A 26,657-nucleotide genomic window follows, 5' to 3' on the forward strand; every position below is an offset into this window, starting at 1 on the left:
CAGCGGAGCCCCCTTTAGGGCCGGAAATACCTGATCTGGGGGAAGAAAAAGAACCACAGCTGGGAAATACCCTCTCTGCAACCCAGGTGAAACAAGCACGTCATCTCATAGAGACATTTCGAAAGACCTTCACAACCCAACCCGGCTGTACTGGGGTAATAACACATACCATTTGGACCCCTCCAGGCCAAGTGGTACGAGAAGGTACTCGGCCTCTCCCCCGCCGGATGCGGAAGATAGTCGAGGAGGAAGTCCAGTCAATGCTGCAACTAGGAGTGATAGAGCGCTCCCAGAGCGAGTGGCGTAGCCCAATCGTCTTGGTGCCGAAGCCCGATGGCAGTGTCCGCTTCTGCATCGATTTCAGACGAGTAAATGCAATTTCCAAATTTGACGCCTACCCCATGCCGCGAACAGATGAACTGTTAGAACGCCTGGGGAGAGCCGACTTTATAACCACCCTGGATCTTACAAAGGGTTATTGGCAGATCCCCCTGGAGCCCGAATCGAGAGAAAAAACTGCCTTTTCAACTCCCTCGGGGTTGTTCCACTTTAAAAGGATGCCATTTGGACTCCATGGGGCCCCTGCAACATTTCAGCGAATGATGGACCGCTTGCTATCACCGCACACGGCATATGCGGCCGCGTACCTAGATGATGTGGTAATTTACAGCCAAGATTGGGAGGAACACCTCGAGCGGGTAGCGGCCGTAATGCGGACATTGCGGGATGCCGGCCTGACCGCCAATCCCACGAAATGTAAAATTGGCTGGCAAGAAACCACCTACCTCGGGTACCAGCTGGGGCGGGGCCTAGTCCGGCCCCTAGTAGGGAAGGTGGAGGCGGTCCAAAACTACCCGACACCCACCTCGAAGAAGAAAGTAAGACAGTTTTTAGGATTGGCAGGTTACTATCGCCGGTTTGTGCCACACTTTGCAACCCGAGCCGCGCCTCTCACGGCGCTCCTCAAAAAAGACAGTCCTCAAAGGATCCGGTGGTCGCCGGAATGCGAGACTGCTTTTCAGGACCTAAAAGCCGCTCTGTGCAGCGAGCCGGTCCTGTTCAGCCCCGATTTCTCCCGGCCCTTCATTGTCCAGACGGACGCGTCAGACTGCGGACTGGGGGCAGTGCTGTCCCAGGAGATTGAGGGAGAGGAACACCCAGTGCTGTATATCAGCCGAAAACTATTTCCCCGAGAGCGTCGCTACGCCGCAATTGAGAAGGAGGCCCTAGCAATAAAGTGGGCCATCGAGGCGCTGCGATATTACCTCCTTGGAGACTCTTTTATTCTTTTCACAGATCATGCCCCCCTGCAATGGCTCCATCAGATGCGGGACACCAACAGTCGCATCATGAGATGGTACCTGTCTCTCCAGCCGTATGTATTCACAGTGAAACACCGAGCGGGGAGGGACAATGCAAATGCCGATGCCCTGTCCCGCAGGGAGGAAGAGCCGAAGCCCAGTCCCGGAGATCGGGAACTGGACTTAAGGGGGGAGGAGTGTAGTGGGGTGGAATGGCCACCCACTGAGCCGGAGGCGGAGGAACCCCTCTGGCGGCCATTTTGGGCCCGGCCTAGCCCCGCCCCCTCACCTGACCGGAAGTCAGGGGGTGGGACTAGGACTATAAGAAGGTTGCCTGGGAGCTCAGTCAGGGCCCAGCCTCCGAGGGAGCCGGAGGCCTGGCTGGAGCTCCTGCCTGGGGAGGCTAAGACCCGGGCTGGGCCGCCCTCAGCCACCTTCCCAGAGGCCGGCCAGGGCCTCCCTGCCCGGGCTACTAAGGCCTGGTCGGGCCCGCCAGCTGAACCACTCGCGGACCCAGAGGACGGGACCGAGCCGCTGGACCAGCTGGACCCCCGGTGGGTACGAGAACGCCGGGCCGAACCGGCCCCGTGGAACACCCCAGAGCTCCGACCTCTTGACCCCTGGATTGGACCACCGGCCCCTGCGGAGACGACGCGGGCTTTAACTCCCCGACCTCTTGACCCCTGGATTGGACCACCGGCCCCTGCGGAGACGACGCGGGCTTCAACTCCCCGACCGGCTGCTGGGGCTACAGGTACTGGGGAAGAGGGAAGGGGGAGACAAGAGGCGGCCCAGGGGGTAGCGTGGGCTGAGAACCGCCCTAGGCCAGCACGTTGCGGGCTGGAGCCCCTGCTGAGCCCGTAGCAGCTGAACGGCTGCATCCAGGGCCCCTGGGCCGGGGCGCAGTGGAGTGGGTGGGCCTGCGCCCCTGCCACCCCCCCCCCCGGGTGGCAGTCTCCCACCCCCTTGCCACAGCTGCAGCTGCCCTGCGTGCCCCGCCCTTGAACTAGGAACTCTTACAGACCTGTGGGTTTGGTTGCAGCCCGCCTTGCGTTGGGGGGCCTGGCCGCCAGCTGCTGCCCTGCCCTGCTCGAGGGCTTGGGCGTCCGTATGAGGGGTTTGGCACCCGGCCACGATCCGGATCGGACCTTTAAAGGGCCAGGACTCGGACTTCTTTAAGGCCCAGTAGGGCCATAGGACGGGCTAGCCATCCACTGTACCAGGGCGGAGGATCCGCCTCCTAAAGGCCTGCCGGCCTACAACGAACCAGCCCCCGGAAGGGGACAGCTTAGAGGCTATGGTTGTCACTGCCGGAGGGCAGTGACCAAAAGGGCGACGAGAGCCACACGCAACACTCCCTTTGCAGTCAGGTGACACGCAGCCCGTGACACATTGGAAAGCAGCTCTGATTGTACCCAGCCAGCAGTAGTGATGCACAATGTCTAATCAGGACACTATGCCATGGGAGGGAGACACTGAAAAAGAATGGGGGCTTTGGTGTCGGGGCACAGAGGTTCCTGGTGAATGTACACCACCATTAAAAAGGAGGAAAAGCTGTTCTGCCCTGGAATTAGGGGCTGGAGAAATAGGGTTGCCTGAATTGTTCAATATTCTAGTCAGGGGCAGGTTCAAAACGATATTGTTTCAGGCCAACTAGAAATGAAAATGTTTTCAAATTTTCTGCCAACCGAAATGTCACAAAAAAAATTTCGATTCCTGCCAGTGGTGAGGATTTGAAAGATTTTTTTTTAATTGAGGAGTATTCCAAAATGAAACATCTTTCCAAAATGACAAGCCAAACTCTTTTGTTCTGGAAATGCTGGAAGGAAGCATTGTGCTATTTCATTTTTTTGGACAGATACCATTCCCTGAAGTTGGCCCGAATTCACAAATCGGTTTGGTCAGCATGAACCTGCCTTTAAAAAAACAAAACTAGGTTTTCTGTGAAAAAGTTCCCCTAGCTCTGAAGCCAGGGTCACCCATCCCGGCACATAGAATCATAGAATCATAGAACTGGAAGAGACCTCAGAAGGTCATCAAGTCCAGCCCGTTGCTCTAGGCAGGACCAATTCCAACTAAATCATCCCGGCCAGGGCTTTGTCAAGCCGAGACTTAAACACCTCTAGGGATGGAGACTCCACTACTTCCCTAGGTAACCCATTCCACTGCTTCACCACCCTCCTAGTAAAATAGTTTTTCCTAATATCCAACCTGGACCTCTCCCACCACAACTTGAGACCATTGCTCCTTGTTCTGCCATCTGTCACTACTGAGAACAGCCTCTCTTCATCCTCTTTGGAACCTCCCTTCAGGGAGTTGAAGGCTGCTCTCAAATCCCCCCTCACTCTTGCTGGAGCGCTATGACAGCTGCAGTCCCTCTTTCACTAGCCAGTCCCAAAGCTGCAGACTGGGCGTCTGGCCACCAAAGACAAGGAAGAATGCCTTGCTTTCTGTTTTACCATGGGCAGTTTGGGGGCTTCGATGCACCCTAAATTCTCCTCAAGGTGGCTCCGGCTCCTCCTTTGAAGCACAGCCATGCTAGACCATTCTGGGAACGATCGGGTCGCACGTGCAGACAACAGCAGGAACAGGGGCAGCGAAGGGGCTGACCTAGCTCAACAATGGCAGAAAACGAAGGGGAAGCAGCAGAGGGTGAAAGATTCCATCTTCAACGTAGGACGCTAATGCCCAGGAGCAAAAGGTGGCGGAGCTGAGCCATTGCATAGGCAGCAGGTCTTGGGGGCTGCTGGGAAGGATTTCTGAATCAATCCGCTCTGACAGGCCAGTGGGAGTGGGAGAGGGGAAACACCCTGAGATCTCCTCTCATGCACCTGGAAAGCCTCACTCACCTGCAAAAACAGAGCTGGTGCTTATCTACCTCCATGGTGGGAGAGGGACAGGCCCTGAGGCAGAATGAATGGCCAGTGGAGATTAAAGTGGAGAGTTGAGTATCTGCTATGGAACGAGGGGGCGTGGACGAGGGGCTGGCAGGACAAGGGGTTAGCAAAACACAGACACAAGCAAGAAAGGAAAATCTATAGCCAACCAGGAAGGCTGAGTAATAGCTGCTTAATTCCAAGGCACCTTATTACATCCAGGACAGCAGAGTCCCCCGCTTGCCTTTTATTACCCAAGGGAGCCAGTCCCCAGCTATCAGGCTTTCCTATAGGATCAGAGATCGGGGTTTGGGGGCATTTTGTGGGGAGGCCTGGGGGCCAGGAGTCGAGTGTCTCCCCCAGCAACGTAGCTCAAAGTGTCGGGGTCAGAGCTGGAAGAGAAGGAAGCTCGTTTGAGGAAGTCTGTTGGGCTGGGTTCCCTGGTAGGGTGAGGCCTTTGGACAGTGGGGAGGCAGGTGAAGACCAGATTCGCAGCCACTCGCCCTGGGTGGCGGGTGAAGGCCCAGCTAGGGAAGGCAAGCCCCTGCCCCGCCCCTTCTGCACGAGGCCCTGTCCCGGAGCCAAGCCCGACCCTTCCTGGCCATCTGAAGGGCCAGGGCTGCCGTGCTGTGGCCTCGGCCCCGGGCCCAGCTCTCCCTGGCGGCCGGGCATGCAGGCAGTTTTGGGAAGGCTGTGCTTCCCTTGCCTACATTACCCACCGCCTCTGCTGTTCACCTCACCCAACTCCGTAACCGTCCTGGACACAGAACGGTCTCCTCTCCTCCCCCCCCAAAACCTGCCCCTGTTTTCCCACTTGGCCAAACCCAGAAAGCATCTTTCGCTCCCAAATTGCCCCCAGAATCCTTCCTCGGGGGGCGGGAAGGGGCAGGATAGAAGGACCCCGGCAGCCGGAGTGAAACCCTTCCAGCCCACGGTCGGGACACAGGCCATGAGCACAAGGAAGCAGAAACAGAGAACCCCTTCCTGGAGAGGAGCAGAAGCTTCACAGCTGACGGCAGCTCAGGGTGGCTTGGCGGTGGGGAGCAACTACAGCCATTCTCCTGCTATTCAGCAGCAACTCCTTAAGCCCAGCGCTCCAGGCTGCTGCCTGCTCAGCCTGCCCCCCTCGATCCTGGGACGTCTGCCTGGATTCTGTGTCAGGAAGGAGGCGGCTCGCCGGGTCTCCGCATTCCCAGGACAGGATTTGCCGGTCCGTCACACGTCCTAACAAGCCTCCATCTCAGTGCACATGGAGGGGAGTCCGCGTCATTGCAGCCTCTCCCTGTGCTGAGGCAGGACAGCATCACCTGGCTAGGCAATGACACTGCAGGCGAATGCAACACCCGGGCATGAAACTGGCATATCACAGGGCCTCGTTTTCCCAGCCGTGGGAAGTCACAGCCACCTCAAAGGTTCCCTCTCCCAGACTGGCTATTGGGATGCCACTCAGTGGAGCACCACAGACTTACCCCACATGGGGATCACTCTTTACAAAAGGGCTGACCATGAGCAGCCCGATTCTGGTCTCACTCCAGTTTTACACCGGTGTCACTCCATTCCCGTCTGTGGCCTCGCTCCCAGTTTATACGAGTGGGCAAGTTCAGAGTCATTCTACGGACTTCAAGAGAGAGGCCGGTCTGTCCATGAGGGCCCAGCTTGGTCCTTTACCACTAACAAGGCCTCTGACATGTGACCATCTGAGGGACTCCTCTTCAGCTCCCAGCCTGGAAAAACCCAGCTTCCGAGAACGACTCAAACAGCAAGGGTAGGGAACACATGCTCCTCTCAGTAAGAACATAAGAACGGCCACACTGGGTCAGACCAAAGGTCCATCCATCCCAGTAGCCTGTGTGCCAACAGTGGCCAATGCCAGGCGTCCCAGAGGGAGTGAACCGAGCAGATAATGATCAAGCCATCTCTCTCCTGCCATCCATCTCCACCCTCTGACACACAGAGGCTAGAGACACCATTCCTTACCCATCCTGGCTAATAGCCATTAATGGACCTAACCTCCATGAATGTATCTAGTTCTTTTTTAAACCCTGTTATAATCCTAACCTTCACAAGCTCCTCAGGCAAGGAGTTCCACAGATTGACTATGCGCTGTGTGAAGAAGAACTTCCTTTTGTTTTAAACCTACTGCCCATTAATTTCATTTGGTGGCCTCTAGTTCTTATATTATGGGAACAAGTAAATAACTTTTCCTTATTCACTTTCTCCACACCACTCATGATTTTATAGACCTATCTCATATCCCCCCTTAGGCTCCTCTTTTCCAAGATGAAAAGTCCTAGTCTCTTTAATCTCTCCTCATATAAAGCATTTAAGCAAATATCAAAGCCAGTGGTAGCTGAAACGCATGCATCAAGTGTCTGGGTCACTGGTGGAGCTCATACATCGCACTAGGGCAACACATTATCTCCCCACACACACACACACACACACACACACACCACCACCAATTTCTTTTTCTGCTCCACAACATCCCCTACCCATCCAAATCATAACTCAGTGCGCAGAGATACTTCTGCAGTTTGAAGCACTCGCTGTTGGCTTGTCGATTAAGTTTCCCACCCACCTCCTCCCTGTCTCGCGGCTCCAGGCTTGTTAAAAAGCTTCATTCTCCTTCCCATCAGAGAGATTCTGCCTCAGAAAGCAATTTGTGACCACCGAACCCCTTCCCTAAAGGCACCAGGAGACAACAGCATTAAGCCTTGGAAATTATTCCGAGATGGGAACGTGTCTTACCAAGAAATAAAAAGCTGCAGAGTAAGGCGCTATCTGTGACCAGAGGGGTCATGGTTTCATTATTGCATTAACCTTTCGTGTCTTTAGACTCCACAAGAGTAAATTGGTAACGAGACGACATGAGCCCCTCTGGGGAAAAAAATGCATCATTCCAAACAGAAGATACAGAAAAGAACAGAGGGAAGAGAATGAACGAGAGAGAAAGAAAACCTGCAAATAAGCCATTATGGCTAATAATAACTTTGTAATGCTATTTTCTGCAGGAGCCTTCAAGTTGTGATGTTCCCCTTCACTCTAATTACACCTTCCGAGCAAGTTCTCTTCTCATACCTCACACAAAGCTCCCTGCAGGATTAGCATAAAGATCGAGAGAAGCTGTTTGAGCCCAACCAGTATCCCGTGGGAGTTTCACACACACAAAGCATGAGGGATCAGGCTCCCCAAATAATTGACACTCCTCATCAACATGGAGAACAGGTGCCTGGGGTTGGTGAGCTGCATTCTAATCTCAACTATGCTGGGTCCATCTGGAGGGACTCAATGGAATTTAACTGAGTTACTCCAACATCTCTGGAACCAGAATGTGACCCAAATACTGTTGCTGGGTTTCCAAAAGCTGGGTCATATCACTAAGAGTTACCATTATGTAAATAAAGACCATGCTTCAGGGCATAGACTCATCATTGCAGGGGTCAGGAAGGAAACTATTCCTCTGTGCATATAATTGTGTGGCAAGCCAGGTGTATTAAAGAAAGGGTATTTGACTTCTCTGGCATTATTGATCAATGCAGGAGGCACGTTTCTGGACTTGATGGAGCAATAGCGGGTTCAGAATGACAAAGCAGGAAATTCAGAGTGAGAATGGATTGACAACTCATCAGAATGCACACTGCAGGCTAGAGCCACTAAGTTCTGCTTCAGAACCAGAACCATGCTCCCTGCAAGTTTGGGAGTGCTCGAAATCCAGGATTTTGGCTCTCCCCATTACGGAGAGGAATGCCACACCCTGAAGGGTGGATCAGTCCCCTCCATAATTAGGACAGGGCCCTCAGAGCACTGCATGGCACTGGAGCTGCAAGTTCCAGGAACAGGAGGGCCAAGCTCCGTCTGGCCTCTGTGGGCATGTTTGCTAGTCCCACACAATTCCCCACTGAGACGTCACAGAACCTCACACCAACATTTCACCCACTGGCTGGCCTGCGACTAGACAGGCCGGCCTGTGATCATCTGGTGCTCCCTAATGGCTTTGAACTCCTGGACTCAAAGCACTGCCAATTGTTCAGTACAGCTCTCGAGATGCAAGCCACCCTTGCTCCTGAAAAAGGATCCTGTCTTTCCCTTGAAAAACCCATGTGGCTTCAAGAAATTTTCCAGAAAAAACCCAACCCCTTGACCATAGAGGAACTTTGCAATCCACACACTTCTAGCACTACCCTAACGCAAGATTCTTCAGCTTCTCTGGCTTGGGACATTTGCACAGGCTTGGGCAGAGATTTTAAAACCTTTGTTGCAACTGATCCTCCATCACGGCTCTGAACTGGCCAATCCAGGAACAGCGCGTGACACTCACCTTGGAGCAGAAGGCCGACCTGATGGCTGTACATGCAAAGAAGTGCCCTGCTCCAGTGCAGATTTCACCGAGGAGGCAGTAAATAGGTATCCAATGTGGGATACTCTCTCTTGAAGTTAGAGTGGTGTTAGCAATGGACCTGTGGCCAGTCCAGCAATAGGAAGCTTTAGCCTCACAGCCTGTGCCCCGCTAATTCAGTCTGAACACATTTTTTTAGGTGTAAGAGATCGCCAACACTCCCCCCTCCTGCCTCGCTTCCCTCTCACCCACACACGCCCTGTGGAAAAAATCACATTGCACACTGACAGAGCTCTACTCTGCTCCTCTGTTACGACACGTACATCACAGCCCCAACCAAGGAGAGCCATTTGGAGTACAGATCTGGGATGGGATTAGGACATCCAATTCCCATTCTTTCTAAAAGGAACGGGGGTCTCTTAGGCAGCTGGGCAGGTCTCAGTCTAAAAGCACAAGCCATCATCAACTTCTGCCGCCTGTACCATGCCCCAGAGCTCTTCTTACTCAGGGTTATCCCTCCCGCATGGCCAGTGGGACGGCATATGCTGGACCGTGTTTTGATGTCCACGCTGAGACCTCGTCTGTCGAGTTTGCAGCCTGGAGTGACTCTCTAGAGGCAAATTACCATAAACCCCCTGAGCCCTGGTGCTACGCTACTGAGGAGTGAGGCGAGGAGGACAGTCCAGTATTCGCAGCATTGCTTTAAGGAAGCCTACACCTGCTTGGCTCATTCTGATTGCCGCATCTGTGCCTCCGGCTGCAGGCTGATTGCCCAAAGAGGGGAAGAGCAGCGTGGGAAGGCGAGCCCCGGGGGTGGGGGAGGAGAAAACAAGATGAATCAGGACAGAGGGCTGAGTTGCCCCAAATCCAAGAGAAGCAGCAGGCATTTTGGGACTGCAATGGAGACGGAAGGGGCTCTGAACTTCCAGAGAAAAGGCTCCCCCCCGTAATGGGGGGGGAGCTGTAGGAAGCGGGCGAGAGAGAGAGAAAGAGCGTGTGTCTCTGTGTTGGAGAGAGACTTCTCCGGAGCATCCCTGCATGCTGTGCCTGCAAATAGCCAGCCAATTCATGCGAGAGCAAGACCCTCTTCTCCCCACACCGCGCGGACAGCGGCTGGTCTCTACGCCAGCTCAGCTCGTTTGGGAGGCAGCAGCCCGGGCACCGATCTTTGAACCCGGCTCGCACTGGCAGCTCAAGCCACTCTGCTGCAGAGCAAGTGCTGCGTGTGTGCGGTGCCCGCAGCGTTTCACCCCCCTCCCGCTGGTCTAATCCCCGAGCATCCCCCTGAGAGACGGGGGGGAACACCCCACTCCCCACTGTACCTGGGATGAAGAGCAGGGCAGTGGTGGCTGTGAAGACGATCCAGCAGGCGGGCTGGTACATCTTGGAGCTGCAGGAGTCTAGAGGCTGCTTGTCTGGCTGCTTCTGCCGCTTTCCTCTGTGCTGAATTCTGAGCAGGGTTAAATCCAATGTTTGCAGAGGGAGGGCGAGTGAGTTAGTGAGCTGGAGAGAGAGAGAAAGCGAGGGAGAGGGATGGGAGCCGGCAGGCAGTGTCTCTGCTTTCTCCTGCACAAACACACAACTAGCAGAAGAAACACCACACTGGTCTGTGCAGTGGGGAGAGCAGACCTCCTACCAGGCACTCATTGGTTCCAGCCTCCTGAGTGACACGCAGCCTCTTCTGGAGGATGCACTCTGTGGGGAGCGCGCTGCTGCCAGCTGCCCCCCAAGTACAGCTCCCACTTGCGTCCCACTGGGGCCCGGGGGAAGCTCTGTGGGACTGGCCCCGTGGGGGGTGGGGGGAGACTGATCTGCTGCCAGTGGTGCTGCACTAGGGGGAAAGCAGGGATGCCCTCAGCGCCACAGATGGGCAAGTTCTCCGTAAGGGCTCTGAGCGAGGCCTTCGCGCACAGGGCTGGGAAACGCTTTAGCAAACGACATTGCTTGGGGGTTACGACTTGCTGCCGCCGTTCCAAAGCTGCTGGAGGGGCTAGAAGCTGGAGCGTGCCTGTTGCTCCCCCCTCTCCTCATATGCCCGCCTTACGCCCCTTCACCCTCCCTGTCGGCCAGTGGTGTGACAGCCACAGGCGGGTTTCCTCTACCCCCGGGGGGCGTCTCAGGATCAGGCACAGAATGCTCGGAGCCCACAGAGCTAATGCTTTAAAGCCCAGCCAGGGGCGGCGGATGGAGCTGCCGTGCGTCTGAGCACCTGGGCATCTTTTACAGAAACCATACAACCGTAGGCCTGGGAGGCATCTCTAGAGGCCATCAAGCCGAGTACCCTGCACTCTAGGCCAAACCTAGCGCCTAGACCATCCCTGACAGGTGCCTGTCCAACCTGCTCTTAAATAGCTCCAGTGGTGGAGATTCCACAACATCCCTAGGTAATTTATTCCAGTGCTTAACCACCCCGACAGGACAGGTTCCTAATGTCCATCCTAAACCTCCCTTGCTGCAATTTAAGACCATTGCTTCCTGTCCTATCTTCAGAGATTAAGGAGAACAATATTTCTCCATTCTCCTTGCAACAGCCTGTTAGGTACTTGAAAACCGTTATCAGACCCCCTGTCAGTCTTCTCTTCTCCAGACTAAACCAACCCAGTTGCTTCAATCTTTCCTCATGGATCACTTTTTCTAGACTTTTCATAATTTTTTGTTGCTCTCCTCTGGGCTTTCTCCTGTTTGCTCACATCTGTCCTACCTGTGGTGCCCAGAGCTGTCCTACAGGACTCTTGCTGGGGCTTTACCAGCCGGGAATGGAGCGGAAGAATTACTTTCCGTGTCTGTCTTACAACACTCCTGTTAATACATCCCAGAATGATGTTTGCTATTGTAATACAAACAATTAATAATGCACAGGGAGTATCTTGCTTCGCTGTCTCCAGGAGCTAACAGAAGACTTCCGTCTCCAGGGCTGCCGGTGCCTTCCCTTTCACTAGCACTAATCTCACTTCAGAGAAAGGTGTCAACAGCCTCTCCCTCCCTCCCGAAAAATGTCATCTGACAGCTGAGATTCCTGCCCCGCTGCATGCTGCAAGGGACACTTACTCAGGTGTTCACCAACCTAGAGAAGACACAAGATGAATGGGGAAGTGGCCCATGGCTCTAAGGAACCCTTTGAAGGACGGCTCTTGACTCCTGCCCCCCCACTGGTATAGCAGCGGGTGCTGCAGGAGGCAGGGCTCTCAGTCCTGCTGCCGGGCTCTCCTCTTCTAGACACTTGGCAAAAGTCTCCCTCGGAACTGGGCCTAGAGAGATTCCCTGAGCCGCTCTAATGACGGGGGTCCACAGAGACCATAGTGCACCCACGAAGCGCACGTTGCTCCGACTGCCAGGCCAAGCACGCAAAGGGCAGGAAGTTCGAGTTGTTTGCGCCACAAGTTTCAACGAGTGGGTGTAAAAGTGCAGGAGGGACAAACCCACCCGGGAAGGAAGATGGGAAGCAGTTTGGGCCCCTGGTGCACGTACAAGACGACAGTCTTGGGATCACAGGCTTCTTCTTCCAGCCCCCCTCCGGGCCTGTCTCTTCCCCGCCCCCACCATCTTGTCCCATCCCATTCTCAGATCCAGGCTCCACTCCTCAGCTCCCCATTCCAGTCCGGCCTCCTTGCCCAGCTAGTTCCCCGCCTGAATCCCAATCCCCCCACTCCCAAGCTGTTTACACTGGGCCATAGTTCGGGCTGGCTGGCTGACTAGTAATATGCATCCTTGTATTGCTCTGCAGCTGCCGTGGGTAGACACTGCAGGGGCAAACTAAAAGGTTTCTGCTTCTTCTGAAACCCCATTGGAAGAGGACTAGGGTAATGCAAAGCAGGAATATGTGAGTTGGAGCCCACGCCATCCCTGGGGGCGTTAGAATGCTACACATCTCCCTGGAGTCTGAGCTGCAGGCAGGCCTCAATTTCTCCATCTCTACATGCTTCCAGCCCCGGCTTCCACCCAAATCCCTTCTCTGCAGACTGCTTCCCGGCTCGTGTGGATTCCTCATCTGATCTCTGGCTTCCCTGTGCGCAGCCCCTCCAACTCTCCCCAGAACACCTCCTCCGATCTCACCCGTTTCCCTGCTCCCCCCTCTGGCTTCCAGCCCCAGTCTCCCTGCTGAATTAGTCCTAATCTGCCCCTACTGGTTCTCAGTCTTCTTGCCCAATCAGTCTCCCCGCATCCAGCTGCCAGACATCTTCCCTCCCCCACCATCTCCAGTCCTCGTCCCAGCAAGTGCCTTTCTCTTGTGCCCAACAAACGAGGTTCCCAGCTGTTCCAGGGAAAGTCCTGGCCCTGGGCTGCAGCTTGCTGAGATGCTCAGGGAATAGAGTGGACACGCTCCGGCAGGCCTGCCAATGGGGGCCGGGGAAGGGAGGTTCCCCAGGGCCTGGTGATTCTAAAGGGCTCGTGGTCACAGCCACCACCACTGGGGCAGCCGGAGCCTCGGACGCTTTAGAATCACTGGCTCAGAGGACTGGCAGGAGGTTACCCAGCCCTCCCCTTCCAGCCGATGCACCCTCCTTTTTTGGAGTGCAGAGCACCTCCCCACATTGCCCGGGCGAAGCGATCCTGTCAGCTCCCCTGCTCGCTGTGAGGTTCGAGCATGCTCGGTGAAGACGGCCTCTTCAGCAATTTTAGCTGCTAAACACGAGCGTGTGCAAGCTGCAATTTTCCAAAGGCTTGTCATTTGGCAGCATTGGGGCAGATTTTCAAGGGGCTGGCAAAGGCACGACCCTGAGGTAAAAGTTTCTTCCCGCCCCCAACCAAATGTCAAGCTCCAGTTTCAAAGCATGGGGCTACAGAGCATGTGAAACAGGACGGTCTCAAGATTATTTTTAAAAAGAGGCAAAACAACTAGACGCTTTCTCAGAAACAGCTGAACCTTCTCAGCTGAAAATTTCCCTCAAAAGTTAGCCTGCCACGAACACCCACCATGGAAAACTTCAGGCCAAGCATTTAAAATGCGTCAAAAAGATCAGCATTAGAAAGCAGGGTCTTGCAGTGGAAAGCATCAGGAAACCTTAATCATCAACAGAGCTACCATCTCTTCCATGTAGGAACTAACATGATCTCTTTGTGAAAAGACAAAAATTATGTAATGGATTCCAAAAGATCTACTGCCCTTCTGCCTCCCTACTACCATCCTCAAAAAACCTTGAAGGTATTAATCTTCCATTAAAAATCATGTGCTCTTTTGTTGGCTAACTGCCCTTTTCAGGCTTTTTAAAATACATTCCTAATGCACGCCACCAACTACAACTCTGCCTCAATCCACGTGCACAGGACAGAATTGGAACATGAGTTATGGCATGTCCAAAGCAGTTACGGCATTAAACTGGAAATCTATTCCTGACACTGCAAAAGACTTCCTGTGTGACCTCAGCCAGGTCCCCTAAATCGCCCTGTGACTCAGTTTCCAAATCAGTCAAAATGGAAACAACAGCTGTGACCTAGCTCTGGGGAAATTAAGAAGCTAAATCCATTATTGCATGTGAGGAGCTCCAATGCTAGGGTGATGGGCACTATTGAAAAGCCTCATAACTTCGCTGTTGTTTTCAAAGAAGGGGGAAAAAGATATAAATATGTATTTTACCAGCAGAGCTTTTCTCAGAGATGTGGGGAAGAGGTTGTTCGGGTTTTTTTGACATTAAATGAAGAGCCTCCAAACTGCATATTTAAATTTGACAGGCAGCACCAGCTTTGAAAGGAAACATTACGGTCTACTGGGCGCATTTAAACATGATTTTTTTTCTATGTATGTTTTCGGGATTTTTTTTTCAAGCTGCCTCAATGCAAATTTACTGGTGGGACCAGCTGAGTCACTTGGGTAAATAATACACTGTCTTAAGCCTTCAGAGAAAAAATAAATTCCACCCCCAACACACCCTCTTTCAGAGAAAAAAAAACAGGGGAAAAAAGACATCCACAAAGAATTAACATAGGCACAAGAACACAGACAAGAGACTTGGTGCTCTAGGCGTGGATTGGATGCAAAGCAGTAGGACTTTGTACTGATCTTTCTGCTCGGTTTGTGTCAGTGTCTTAGCATCTTGTAATGGTTCTGTTCATACAGTAGCTAGCACAATAGGATTCTGTCCCATGACTATGGCTCAGAGTACGTGCACTGTGTCTAATTCTATGTGGTGTCCCTCCTAACTCATGTTTGGTATGCTGTGGATTGTGAATAGGGATGTCTCCGTGCCCGCCTATGGCTCTAACTAGCTGTTCTGCAGTTCCCCAGAGACAGGACTATCTGCCCCCTCCTCCAGTTCCATGGGCTTCAAGCTAGGGAGGAGAACGTAAGGAAACATTTTTTCCCCTGAACTACCTAAGAAGGTAGTGGAAAGAATCTAGGGTCAGAGTGGACCTGAAGCTAAATATGAATCAAAAGTGACAGTGTTGCTTTTTAAAAAAATCAAACAGCATTCTGGGATCTATTAACAGGAGTGTTGTGAACAAGACACGAGAAATCATTCTTCCGCTCTACTCTGCGCTGATTAGGCCTCAACTGGACTATTGTGTCTGGGCACCACATTTCAGGAAAGATGTGGATAAACTGGAGAAGATCCAGAGAAGAACAAAAATGATTAAAGGTCTAGAAAACATGAGCTATGATGGAAGCTGGAAAGAATTGGGTTTAGTCTAGAAAACAGAAGACTAATAACAACTTTCTAGTACCTAAAATGTATTACAAGGAGGAGGGAGAAAAATTGTTTGCCGTGGCCTCTGATGAGAGGACAAGAAGCAATGGGCTTAAGTTGCAGCAAGGGAGGTTTAGGTTGGACATTAGGAAAAACTTCCTACCTGTTAGGGTGGTTAAGCACTGGAATAAATTGCCCAGGGAGATTATGGAATCTCCATCACTGGAGATTTTTAGGAGCAGCTTAGACAGACACTTGTCAGGGATGGTCTAGATGGAGCTTGGTCCTGCCATGGGTGAAGGAGACTGGGCCTGATGATCTCTCATAGTCCCTTCCAGTCTGATGACCCTATCAGAGACATTTAGTCTCTGCTGACTGCCTGTGTGTCTTGCAGAGTCGAGTCACTAGCTGTTATGGGTCACCAGCATTCATCTGGGGAGAGAACTGCTCTTTAATTGGGTGAGGCGCTGCAAGGCCCCCAGGGGCTGTCGTGGGAGAAGGCGTGGGAGCTGAATGGGCGGGGGGGGGGGGGGGGGTGGTCACAGGAAAGGGAAATTTAGCACACTGAACTTCAACCTAACACACAGCAAGTAACCCAGGCATCTACTGCCCTCCCCCCCTTCCTCCCGCCCCCGGTTGCTCAGTTTCTCCATCTGTTCCTTTCCCCACCAACCCTACAAGTGGATGTGGCTTCAGGGACTGTAGGCTCCTCTTCCTAGCCTCTGCCTTAGAGCTGCCCCCCAGGGGGCTTTGGTTTGCTGTTCAGGCTGGGGGAGGCAGAAGAGGGGAGGCACTGATGTCAGGGTGTTCCCTTCCCCCCACCTCTGTACCCCATCTGCACAGACTGTGAAGGGGTCGGGAAGGAGGTGGGACAAGGGGATTTGGGTTTGAGGTAGATCCTGGATTGACTTACACCAGAAAAGTGATCTTGCACTTAAAAAGGTTGGAGACTCTGGTCTAGAGAGACCATACGTCCTGTTCTGGGCCAGGCAGTCCCTTCTGGGCAGCACCGAGCACGGCTTAAGTCACAACAGTTCCCATGATCCAGCAGCATTGTCTGCAGCCTGGAGACACCCTGCATATCTTACACTCCCTCTTCCCTCCTCCCCCACTTCCTGCACTCCCCTCCATCTCTCTCCCCCTCCCTTTTCTCTGTCCCCTCTCTCTTGCCTCTCCCTGTGTGCGCTTGTGTCTCTGTCTCTCCCTGAATGAAAGGCTACCCTTTTCTCCTTGACATCTTGTTAGAATGTGAATACAACAGCTATTGATTTGCATTTCATGCAAGCACACACACACAAAACCCTCACTCTCTGAACTCACCGTTTACCAAAGGGATAAGTACAACACGCCGGCAAAGGCGGCTTTTGCTCCCCAGCTGTCTGCCATCAGAACCCTCCAGGGACAGGTCGCATGCGCTGCGGATCTCCTCAGTCCCCAACGCCCCTTTGCGAGAGGCACTGAGAGGCGTTTCTTGCTCATGCATCTACCCACAGCTGGGATTTAAAGTTTGTTCAGATTGAAGAAAGAAGAAATGGGCTCAAGGGGGAACAGCAGTGAAGCCACCCACACAGCACTGGGCAAATAACAGATTTTGGGGGTTCGGTTGCTGAATCACAAAATCCCCAATCCACTCCAGATTGGGGCGGCCAAAACATTTTGTTCAAGCTCCAAAGCAGTGCTGCCTTCCTGCGGCCTTTTCAAAAGTACAACCAAGTGAAATACCCAAACAAAACCCTTTTTCCTCTGTGAAACGAAGAGCCAAAACGTTTTCATTTTGGAAGTGCCAAGCCAAACCACGTTTTCATAGAATCATAGGACTGGAAGGGACCTCAAGAGGTCATCAAGTCCAGCCCCCCGCCCTCAAGGCAGGACCAAGCTCCGTCTACACCATCCCTGACAGATGTTTTGACATTTCCCATTTTTTTGTGATGGAACCAATTTTGCAAAATCGACTCCAATAAAAAAAATTGGTTCCATTGACCCAAATCTGCATTTTTATTTTTATTTTTTTGCTGAAAAAAAGTTTGTACAGCAAATGGTGTCCAGCTCTTGGAGGATGGTTCAGAAAAGGGATGGATAATTTGCAGCCCATTGGGCTCTATTTATAGCCCACGAGACATTTTCTTTACTGTTGCCCATGCACAGAGTTGCCAGATTCTGCTGTTTTCCAGCTGCGTAATTTTTTTCCTACCACTATTACTGAAGTGACGCACATGTGAAGCCAGTGCCCGTGAAGTGAGGTGGGTGCTGATTGCACCCAACATTGACTGTGAGAGCCGTGTACTCCCTCTGCATCCACAGAGCTGCTAAGGTTCAATTGGTGCATGCTGCAAATTCTAGGTACCCAAGGGCAGTGAATAAAACTACCCTAGCCCAAGAGACTGTCTTGGTTGTGACAATCTTGCAGGCCACTGAGATGAAGGAAGGCCACTCATGTGGCCCATTCACCAGTCTAGGTTGCCCATCGCTGATTTAGACTGAGGCAGAGGAGTCGGGCTGTTAGAATCATAGACTCACAGTGCTGAAAGACTGGCCCACGAAAGCTCATCACCTAATAAACCATCTTGTTAGTCTTTAAAGTGCTACATAGTCCTGTTTAGTGTTGAAAGAGACGTCAGGGGGTCATCGAGCCTAACCTCCTGCCCAAAGCAGGACCGATCCCACCTAAATCATCCCAGCCAGGGCTTCATCAAGCCGGGACTTAAACTCTAGGGATGGAGATTCTACCCCTTCCCTAGGTAACCCATCCCAATGCTTCATCACCTGCCTAGGGAAATAGTTCTTCCTAGTATCCAAACTAGACCTCCCCCACTGTAACTTGAGCCCATTGCTCCTTGTTCTGCCATCACTGAGAACAGCCTCTCGCCAGCCTCTTTGGAACCTCCCTTCAGACAGTTGAAGGCTGCTATCAAATCCCCCCTCACTCTTCCCTTCTGCAGACTAAATAAGCCCAAATCCCTCAGTCTCTCCTCATAAGTCAAGTGCTCCAGCCCCCTAATGTGTCTTACACGTGTGCGTATGTAAATGCAAACTTTAGGATTCTGTTTCCAAGCATGGTGCCCACACCTAGTGACTTTTCCAGCTGAGCATAGATGCTTATCTCAGACTCTTCTGCCCAAAGACCATACTCCTGGGCACCCATTCTGGCAGGGCAGCGATGACTGGTTTAGATTCTTCTTCAGATAGTTCATCTAGGCCTTGAATTGAACCTGAGCTCTGGATTTATTCATGGCCACCTGGGCAGCCCATACAGTCTGTGCACACTAGGCTTTCCCATCACCTCGACTGGACGTCACCATGGCTGCTGACCAGCAGCAGCTAATGGAGCATTTACCTGGCAGTAAGATAATAACCAAATTGTGAAAGACAGGGAGAATGGGACCGCTCTGAGCTCCATGCTGCAGGCAAACGGAGAACAATTAGGCTGAGCCGCCTGAATGGATTAATGGCTGAGGAGGATAAAGATGATGTGGGATGGAGTGCAGGAGGAGATACACCGAGGTGCATTGTTCATCTCTTGAAGTGGCAGCTATTGAAAGCCTTTAAGAGCATTAGAATCCTGGGTTTGCTCTTTATTTTCCCCTTCTTTTCATGTTAATCTGCATAGTCACTTCTCTCCACGTGGGGCTCTCAAATCTTGCTGCTGAGGTAAGACCAATCCAACGGGCCCAGCCCTGGAAGGAAGCAACCCCAACCCCTCCAGAACAGAATCCAGCCCAGCATGGATAGCAACTGGGGAAACCACTCTTTGGCCATGAGGTCACATAATAGGCATAGACATTGGTAGGGGTGTAAAATCGGGCCGGCAGTCCTTATTCCTCTCCTGCAGCAGGGATCTGGCAGGATTAATTGTTGGTCAAGAAAGCTGCACGTGTGCTAATGACTAGGGGAGATCGGGCAATCCAGCTAAGCCGATTTCTTATCTACTATCGGAGCTGCAGCCATGGCAGAGGGGATGCTGCCCAGGTCCAGATGACAGGTAGAGTGGGAAAGGTTCCTAGGAGAGGGGGTAAAGTGTGTGCTGCCTGCAGAAAAGAAGAGATGAAAAGAACAGCTCAGTCTGTAAAAGCCCTGGACACCTGCCACTGATTCAGGCTCGGCAGAAGTTGATATCCTGCTAAGTGCACTTAGCCCCTCTTGTTAGATGTCAAAATGGGTCAGATGGACAAGATTCTCATTCCACTCCGGAGTCAATACTGGCTCGGTGTTAAAACCAGGGGCCTCTGAAATAGCCCCCACAGCCCAGGGGCAGCTGCTGGAAGAGGCCTGGACTGCAGACAGGAAGCGCATTCTAGACACCTCTCCCAGCACCTCATCAGCAATGCCGGGGAGGAGAAATCCCTGAACAAACATTAAGCAACTAACTCACAAGCTACAAGGCTGGTGGAGGCGTTGGATGCTGAATGAGTAGTACCGCTGCAAGGCCCTTCCTTCGCCGGGGCCCAGCCGATACAATCCTGCTCTGCTAGCACTGTGCGGGGACTCGGGCGCACTCTGCGATCGCGCTGCGAGGCCACGGCCTTTGGCAAAGCGCAGCGGGTCCCCTCAGGAGAACAATGGAGACTAGGTCAAGAAGGAACGGGCAAAGGCCATGCTGTTATGGCATGAAGGGTGTTGTTGGCTTTCCTTCCTGCTACACCGCGGGGCTCAGGTGTGTGCGTGGAGTTTGTGGTGTGGGTGTGTCCGCATGTAAACGCACACACACATGACAGGTATGCTTTTGGGGGGGTTCACCTGCTCACCACAGCGAATCTCTATTCCCGAGTGCACACACTTGCATGCCCACGGACTCATGTTTGTAAGCAGACGTGCGCACCCACAATCCAACACACACACTCACGCCTGTCCTAGCAGCCCCTGCTATTCCCCAGTCGCACACCCACACGGGCAGCGGGATTCAGACACGCCCTTGTGGGGAGGGGCTCATTCCTTTCCCACGGGTTGCTCCTCCTCCTGCCGTGATGGCCGGCTGTTCCCGGGCCTGATGAGCACGTCCCTTCCCACGCCGCTGTCTTGGTCGGCGGGGCCCTGCCAACAGTCACACTCCCGCCAATAGGGCCTCGTGAATGCAGCCCATGGAAACGAATGGGAGATGCTACAGGCAGAAGCTTAGACTGACATGCTCTAAGGGCACCACCTCATTTCTAGGGTGCCCACTTGTGACTGGACCCCGACTTGCAGGGGACTTCACCTCTCTCACTCCCCAGCCACCCTCTCCACTTGAGGGTCACTTTCTTGGCCTCGCAGTGCTCGCTCCCAGCCGATGTCTCCTCCCACCCTCCAGCACAGCTCACTCCCCTTCGCTCAAAGGGCTTCCCGTCTTTCCCCACTCAGCTCGGAGCTCTGGCTCCCCAGGCTTCTCGCCGCTGGAGTCCAAATACCCCAAACCTCCGTCCCTCCTGAGCCTCTTTTTCCCGGGGGCGACTCAGCCAGATTTCCTGAGGCCCTTCCTAGAGTGGGATTGACTTGGTTCCTCTCTCTTGTTCTCCCCTCCTTAGTTGTGCTCACCCTGGTCCACCACCGCAGCGTCAAGTCATGCCCCATTACACTCAGATGGGGTCATTAATTAGCCCTTCTGTTGCCAGCTTAGCAGGGAGGTGGAGGGAGAGCTGCTAAGTCATGAGCCAAGCTGACCCCAGCCTGCCTCAGAGGCCCAACCAGCCCGTGACAGGTGCACAGAGAAGTGCAGATGACTGAACCTCTCAGCTGCAAGGAAGGGAGGGTTGGTTTGTGCTCAGATGGCATGCAATGTGCCTGGAGACACAAACACGCACGCTGGCAGTCTGGCTCAGATGCATGCGTGTGCACACACGTGCACACACACACGTGTCTTCACAGATCTCGCATGCACATATGCTCCGACATTTCCCTGGCTGAGCTATGCATCCACACTGGTGGATAGACAGACGCACGGGGCCATGCACGCACACCCCACCTGTTCCTTCCCCTGCTCTATCTAAAGCAGCTTTCCTAAAGGTCTGAAAGCTACGGCTGAAAACCCACCCATCTCAGTTCATGCATCTAGTGCTGGGAAAGTGGTGCCCTCACACACCATACATCAGCAAACCTAAACTCGAAGGGTATGTCTAGACTACATGCTTCTTTCGAAAGAGATCGTCTAGACAGCCATAACTTTTTCGAAAAAGCAATCTGCTTTTTTGAGAGAGAGCACCCAGGCAATCTGGATGCTGTCTTTCGAAAAAGCCCTGTTTGCGGTCAAGAATGCCTTTTTTTCAAAAGAGCTCTTTCGAAAAAAAGCGTTCTTCCTCGTAAAATGAGGTTTACTGCTGTCAGAAAAACTGCCGCGGTCTTTCAATTTAATTTCAAAAGACGCACTGGCTCAGCTGTGCCTAACTCCACCAAGGGCCACTCTGAACAGCAGTGGGAAGGAATAGACCAAACTCATTCACTACGAGGAAGAACCAAAGAGGGAGGGCTGGGAAAAAGGCTGGTAGCAGTTTTGCTTCGCCCCTCCAGGCATCCCCCTACTCCAGCAGATGAAAGGTTGGATCCTCTCGTGCCAATCTTTGATCAGTGATCATCCCTTACTGTTGAATACAAAACACTTTATCTCTGAGCAGAAATCAACCCCCCTTGGCAGATGCATCCTCATTCTGCCCCCCAATGTCTCTATTCTCCCCGCCTGAGCCAAGGTACATGTTCTCTCTGTCACTCATGGCAGAAATGCCATTTCGCATCAACACAGTTCTGGGGTGTGAGTAGAGACTCTTGTTCTTCCAGCTTTGATCAAAACGTGTGTCAGAGAGAAGGGGGAAAAGAAGCCGGGCAGAAATGATGCATCCTAATCTTTATATAGGAGACAGTTCAAGGATAATTCAGGCGTCATTTAGTAGCTGCACATTTTTCCGAGTGAGAAAGAAAACATTTTTCTAGCGCTCCTCTTATTTTCCTCCCAGTCTGGAGGCTTTGCTCATCAGTTCTCTGTAGATCAGGTAAGAACAGAGGGCTCTAGATTAAAGGGAAACACGGAAGGAGAAAGAATGCCACGCCAGCCGCAAGAGGAGCAAGTCTGGCAAGGGAAAGGAAGTTGATATACACTCCAGCAGAGGCTGAGTTCAGATGCAGACTCTGAGCTGCAAAAATTCAGGCCCAGATCTAAATTTCCCCACCGTTCAGGGCCTTGTAGGTGCACTTTACTCTTGTGCTGCTTCTAAGATTGTTAAAATAAAATGGGTAGCGCCGATCCAACCAGCAGAATGGGATTTGTCGGGTGAGGGAGGTGTCTCTGCATTTTAAAACAGGTACCTGAATGGACAGATAGCATGCCAGACAGACGGCACTAAAGACCTGTCTCCACAAAGCATACGCAGCAGCCACACATGCCATCTGCTCCCAGAGCTGATCATCCTTACCTATGGGAGGGACCACTTCCATGAGGGAGAGATAAGTTGATGGTCCATCCAAGCCCTGGCTTAGCAGCTAAGATGGCCAAGAAGGTGGCAAGAACCACATGGTAATAATTTTCCCTTACTGGGGACACAGGCTGGAGTTGTGCCAGTAACTTGGAGGCAGATAGCACTGTGCCTTTATCAACGTGAACCCCTGACTCTTCCAGTTTGAAGCAAGCTATCTTTAAAGCAATCGGGGGCCCCTAGTAACTCTCTGGGAGACCAACCCTTAAGTGAGTTCCCCACCCCAGAGCCTAAGGGACCCCACAAAATCTACTAGCCCTGGGCTCCCAGAGCAGTTCATTCGACCTGCTTGGAACAACCAGAAGGATGGACATTTGTGTGTCCAGAGACCTGTTGATTAGTGATGGGTGACATTTTGCGACGAACAGTTTTTCAGCAACTCCAAAACATTTTGCCAGTTTGGGGGCATGCCATCAAACTGTTTCAGTCCAAAAAAAACATTTTTTTTCCAAAAATATTCTGAAAATATTGAGAGGCTTTGTTATGACATTTTCAAAATAAAACGGGGTTTCATTTTTTCAGGTCAAAATGAATTTGAAGTTCTGAACTTCCTTGAATTTTATTTTTTTAAAAACCCAATCCCAAACTGACATTGTGGAGAAAGGCCATGCCCAAACTCATGCTCCAAGCGAAGAAGGCCCGATTGGAGTGGGTGACACAAGGAAGAGGAGATTAGAGTTTTCTCTCTCACTACATTTGTGTGGAACAGGGAGCTGCCTTTGAGGCCTACAGTGTCTGCAAGGGAACAAAGCAAAATAGGAATGAGAGCTCTGTAGTGCTAGGATACTGGAATTCAATTCCCTGCTCAGGCCTCCTCTTCTTGTGTGACTTTGAACAAGTTGTCGAACTGCTCTATGCCTCTGTAAAATGAGGATAATAGCACTATCTGCCTCACAGGAATGTTATGAAACAAAGTACTTTAGAGATTGTGAGGTGCACAGATGCTATGGGGAATGGGACAATCTCTACCTACCTAAGAGACACAAACAGGTGTCTGAAGAGATGATTCCCAGCCCCGCCTCAGCAAAAAAGTATTTTCCATATGCTGCCTGATTGGTTAGCTGTTCCTTAAACTGCGGTAGCACCGATATTTCAGACGCATCGTGTCGTACCATCTGTTATGTTCTATGCTACACCCAAGCCTGGCCAATCTGAGATGCCGCTTTTTCATCTACCCTGTTTGGTACGCAGCACAGGCGTGGAGGGAGGCAAGTTGATGGAAACGGGGAATTTGAAAAGGGATGGGCTGCTGGTAAGAAAGAAAGAACAAAAGGTCTGGGAACTAGAGGAGAGCTCCGAAATGAGAACTGTTCTGAGGAAGGGAAGCCCTTATGGCCACCCATTCCTTGACTTTCTGGAGAAAAAGAGACACCTGTGATCTGTACACAGAAGTTAGCTGTTTGATTGCCTTCCTAATGACACTTCACGCGGTACCTATGGCACGACTTTAGTTGCCTCTTCCCTTAATGCTGCCTCCATTTCCCTGTCTTGGATAGCAACGGCACAAGGGGCAGAAATACTTACGGTCTCACCCGGATGCCTCTCTAATCCTCTGCCTGACCCCTTCACCACCTGCACAGCAGCATAAACCACGACTATCTCCCTCCTCCCGCATCTTGCACACGCCTCACCTGGCACCATGCTTCTTCACGGGCACACAGGTTAGACGCTGGCTCCCTTGCAGGAAGCTGCTGGGCACATCACAAAGGAAGCCACCCAGCAATGAGATTCATCAGAAGGGCCCTACCGAGAGCACAGAGGCAAGAGAAGGAACTCCACGGTGCCGGAAGAGCTAATTATTCTAGGTGAGCCTCTCCCCTGTTTGAGGGGCCCCTCTACAAAACTGTCCTCATGGAACAAAAGTTACATCAGAAATTGGACAAAGTTAAGTGGCCTCAAGGACAAACGCCCAGCTCATGTGCACTGCCTGAATGTGCTGGTGTCTGGAGTAATATACAGGCAGTCCCCGGGTTACATGGATCCGACTTACATCGGATCCCTACTTACAAACGGGGTGAGGCAACCCCGCACTAGCTGCTTCCCCCCAGCAGACCAGGGAGACGCGAAGCTAGCGCCCCCCCCAGCAGACCAGGGAGACACGGAGCGGCTTTTCTCAGCAGACACCTCAGCTTGAGAATAAAGGACTGAGGGAAGTGAGGTGTGGGAGAATAAAACTGAGCTCTGGAGAAATGTTTGGCTAGAGTTTCCCCTACAATATGTACCAGTTCCGACTTACATACAAATTCAACTTAAGAACAAACCTACAGTCCCTATCTTGTACGTAACCCGGGGACTGCCTGTAGTAGGAATGACCAGCGGCAAATGTGGAGGAATATAACCGAGTTTATTATGAGAGATTAATTGAAGTTGAAATTCCCAACGCAGATGGGAAGGGTAATTCCGCCCACCATTATGTAATCAAAACAAACTTTCTGATTGGCTGACTGTAGGTTTATGCAAATTAACTCTTTCATGGGTGAAACACACACCTGGAATGGTAATCTGAATTTCATGATCCTTTTTATTCTGATTTTATTCAAAATGTGTTAAAAATTGAAAAGCTTAAGATTTGCCATGATTTGTTGGCTCCCTCCTCTGGCACTTGGAAATATTTTGACTCTGCAATAGTTTGAGTATAAAGTAATTTAAACACTTTGTGAAAAGCAGAAAGGAAAATCCCCCAAGTCCTGCTTCCATTCAGCATGTGCAATTTGGAGACCTGATTTTAACAATTATTTTACTATATTTGTTAGAACAATTAAAATCACGTCAATACTATGTCTTTTACCTCCATTGCCTAATGCATAGAAAAATCAAGGACTGGTTCTTTCAAAGTGCCTCCCACACATTATAAGAATTATAAACAGGAGACTAGCTGTACCTGATCAGTGGTCCGCCTACTACAATGGATTAGCTTTAGATACTTCAAGAGGAAGATGCAATAATCCTAATGTGAACAATTATGAAATAACCTGCCCCTTGAGAAAGTTCCTTTCTGATCCCACCACTAGTTAGATGTTAATTTATGCCTTGAAGCATGAGGGTTTATATATCTTACATTGTGTAACATAATTGTGGAAGTTCTCGTTATCAACTTAAATATCCATTTATCCATTTCTTTTGGAATCTTGCTAAGCTCTTTGAAGTCAAGAGGACTCTTTATATTGACTTTAATGGCTTTGGAATCAGCCCTTTTCTTCCACAAGGTTTTTATGTGGCACATTTCTGTGGATTACTTATGCACAGAGTAAAAAAAAAAGGGTCTCCTTGTATCACCCTGAAATTTGAAAAATGGGGGGGGGTCCTAATTGTTTGGGTGCATGTTATTAGTTTCATTTTTCACATTATATTATGTTATATTACAAGGCTCTTGTCTATGTCATTGTGGATCAGATTCTGGATGAAGGCATCATTATTTTTGTAGAAATTACGGTGTGAGTTAAAGACAAGACAAAGATTTATCTCAACCCCATCAGACAATTAATGGAAGTTAATATCTCTTTTTGGTGTGTGTTTAATATTCTCCCTGTCTCTTTGATTTTTCACTTAAGAGATGCTTCAAGCACTCTCTAAACATTACTTTATTCTTCACAGAACACAACAGATAGGGAGCAGCTTTTCCATTCTATTGCTGAATAAAGGAAGTAACTTAACTCCATTATTGAGGATATTTAGGATCTGTTCCTTTATGAGAGTAAGGTCATTCTCAAACTTCCCTCCAAAGATTCAAGGACTGAAAAAAAAATTACTTTTGCAGTACTTGTTGAAACTCTCTAGTCCAGCAACATCTGTGGTCTGGCATGATTTTACTTACCCGGATGGCCACTTATCATGGGTGTAACCAAGTTTCCCACGTTTGTTTTCAGCCACCAGGCCTGGCTCTCAGTGTTCTGTGCTGTTCTTTAGCTCTGATTTACCCCGACATGTCTTCTAAGAGCCCAGGAAGCTGTGGAAGTGTTGGTAATGCTGCTAGACAATACTGACTTCCCTTGCTCTGGAAAATTCTCTCGTTTGGAACTGGACAGGTCCCAAGAATGCCAGACTAGAGAGATTCAACCTGTATTGCCAATTCTTTTTTCAAAAATCAC

At 51.3% G+C, this 26,657-nt stretch overlaps 1 protein-coding gene across 1 annotated transcript in view; it reads right to left on the reverse strand.

The window, feature by feature from the left end:
- The window catches only part of OPCML (opioid binding protein/cell adhesion molecule like), a 1,026,659-nt gene that overhangs the window by 854,301 nt on the left and 145,701 nt on the right, over nucleotides 1-26,657 (reverse strand). The window contains exon 3 of the mRNA XM_075909407.1: nucleotides 9,836-10,016. Coding sequence (XP_075765522.1) covers nucleotides 9,836-9,896 — 61 coding nt within the window. The 5' untranslated portion in view covers nucleotides 9,897-10,016. The remainder of the gene's footprint in view (nucleotides 1-9,835; nucleotides 10,017-26,657) is intronic.

This window comes from Pelodiscus sinensis, chromosome 26 (genome assembly GCF_049634645.1).
Source record: "Pelodiscus sinensis isolate JC-2024 chromosome 26, ASM4963464v1, whole genome shotgun sequence".
Classification (NCBI taxonomy): Eukaryota; Metazoa; Chordata; order Testudines; family Trionychidae; genus Pelodiscus; species Pelodiscus sinensis.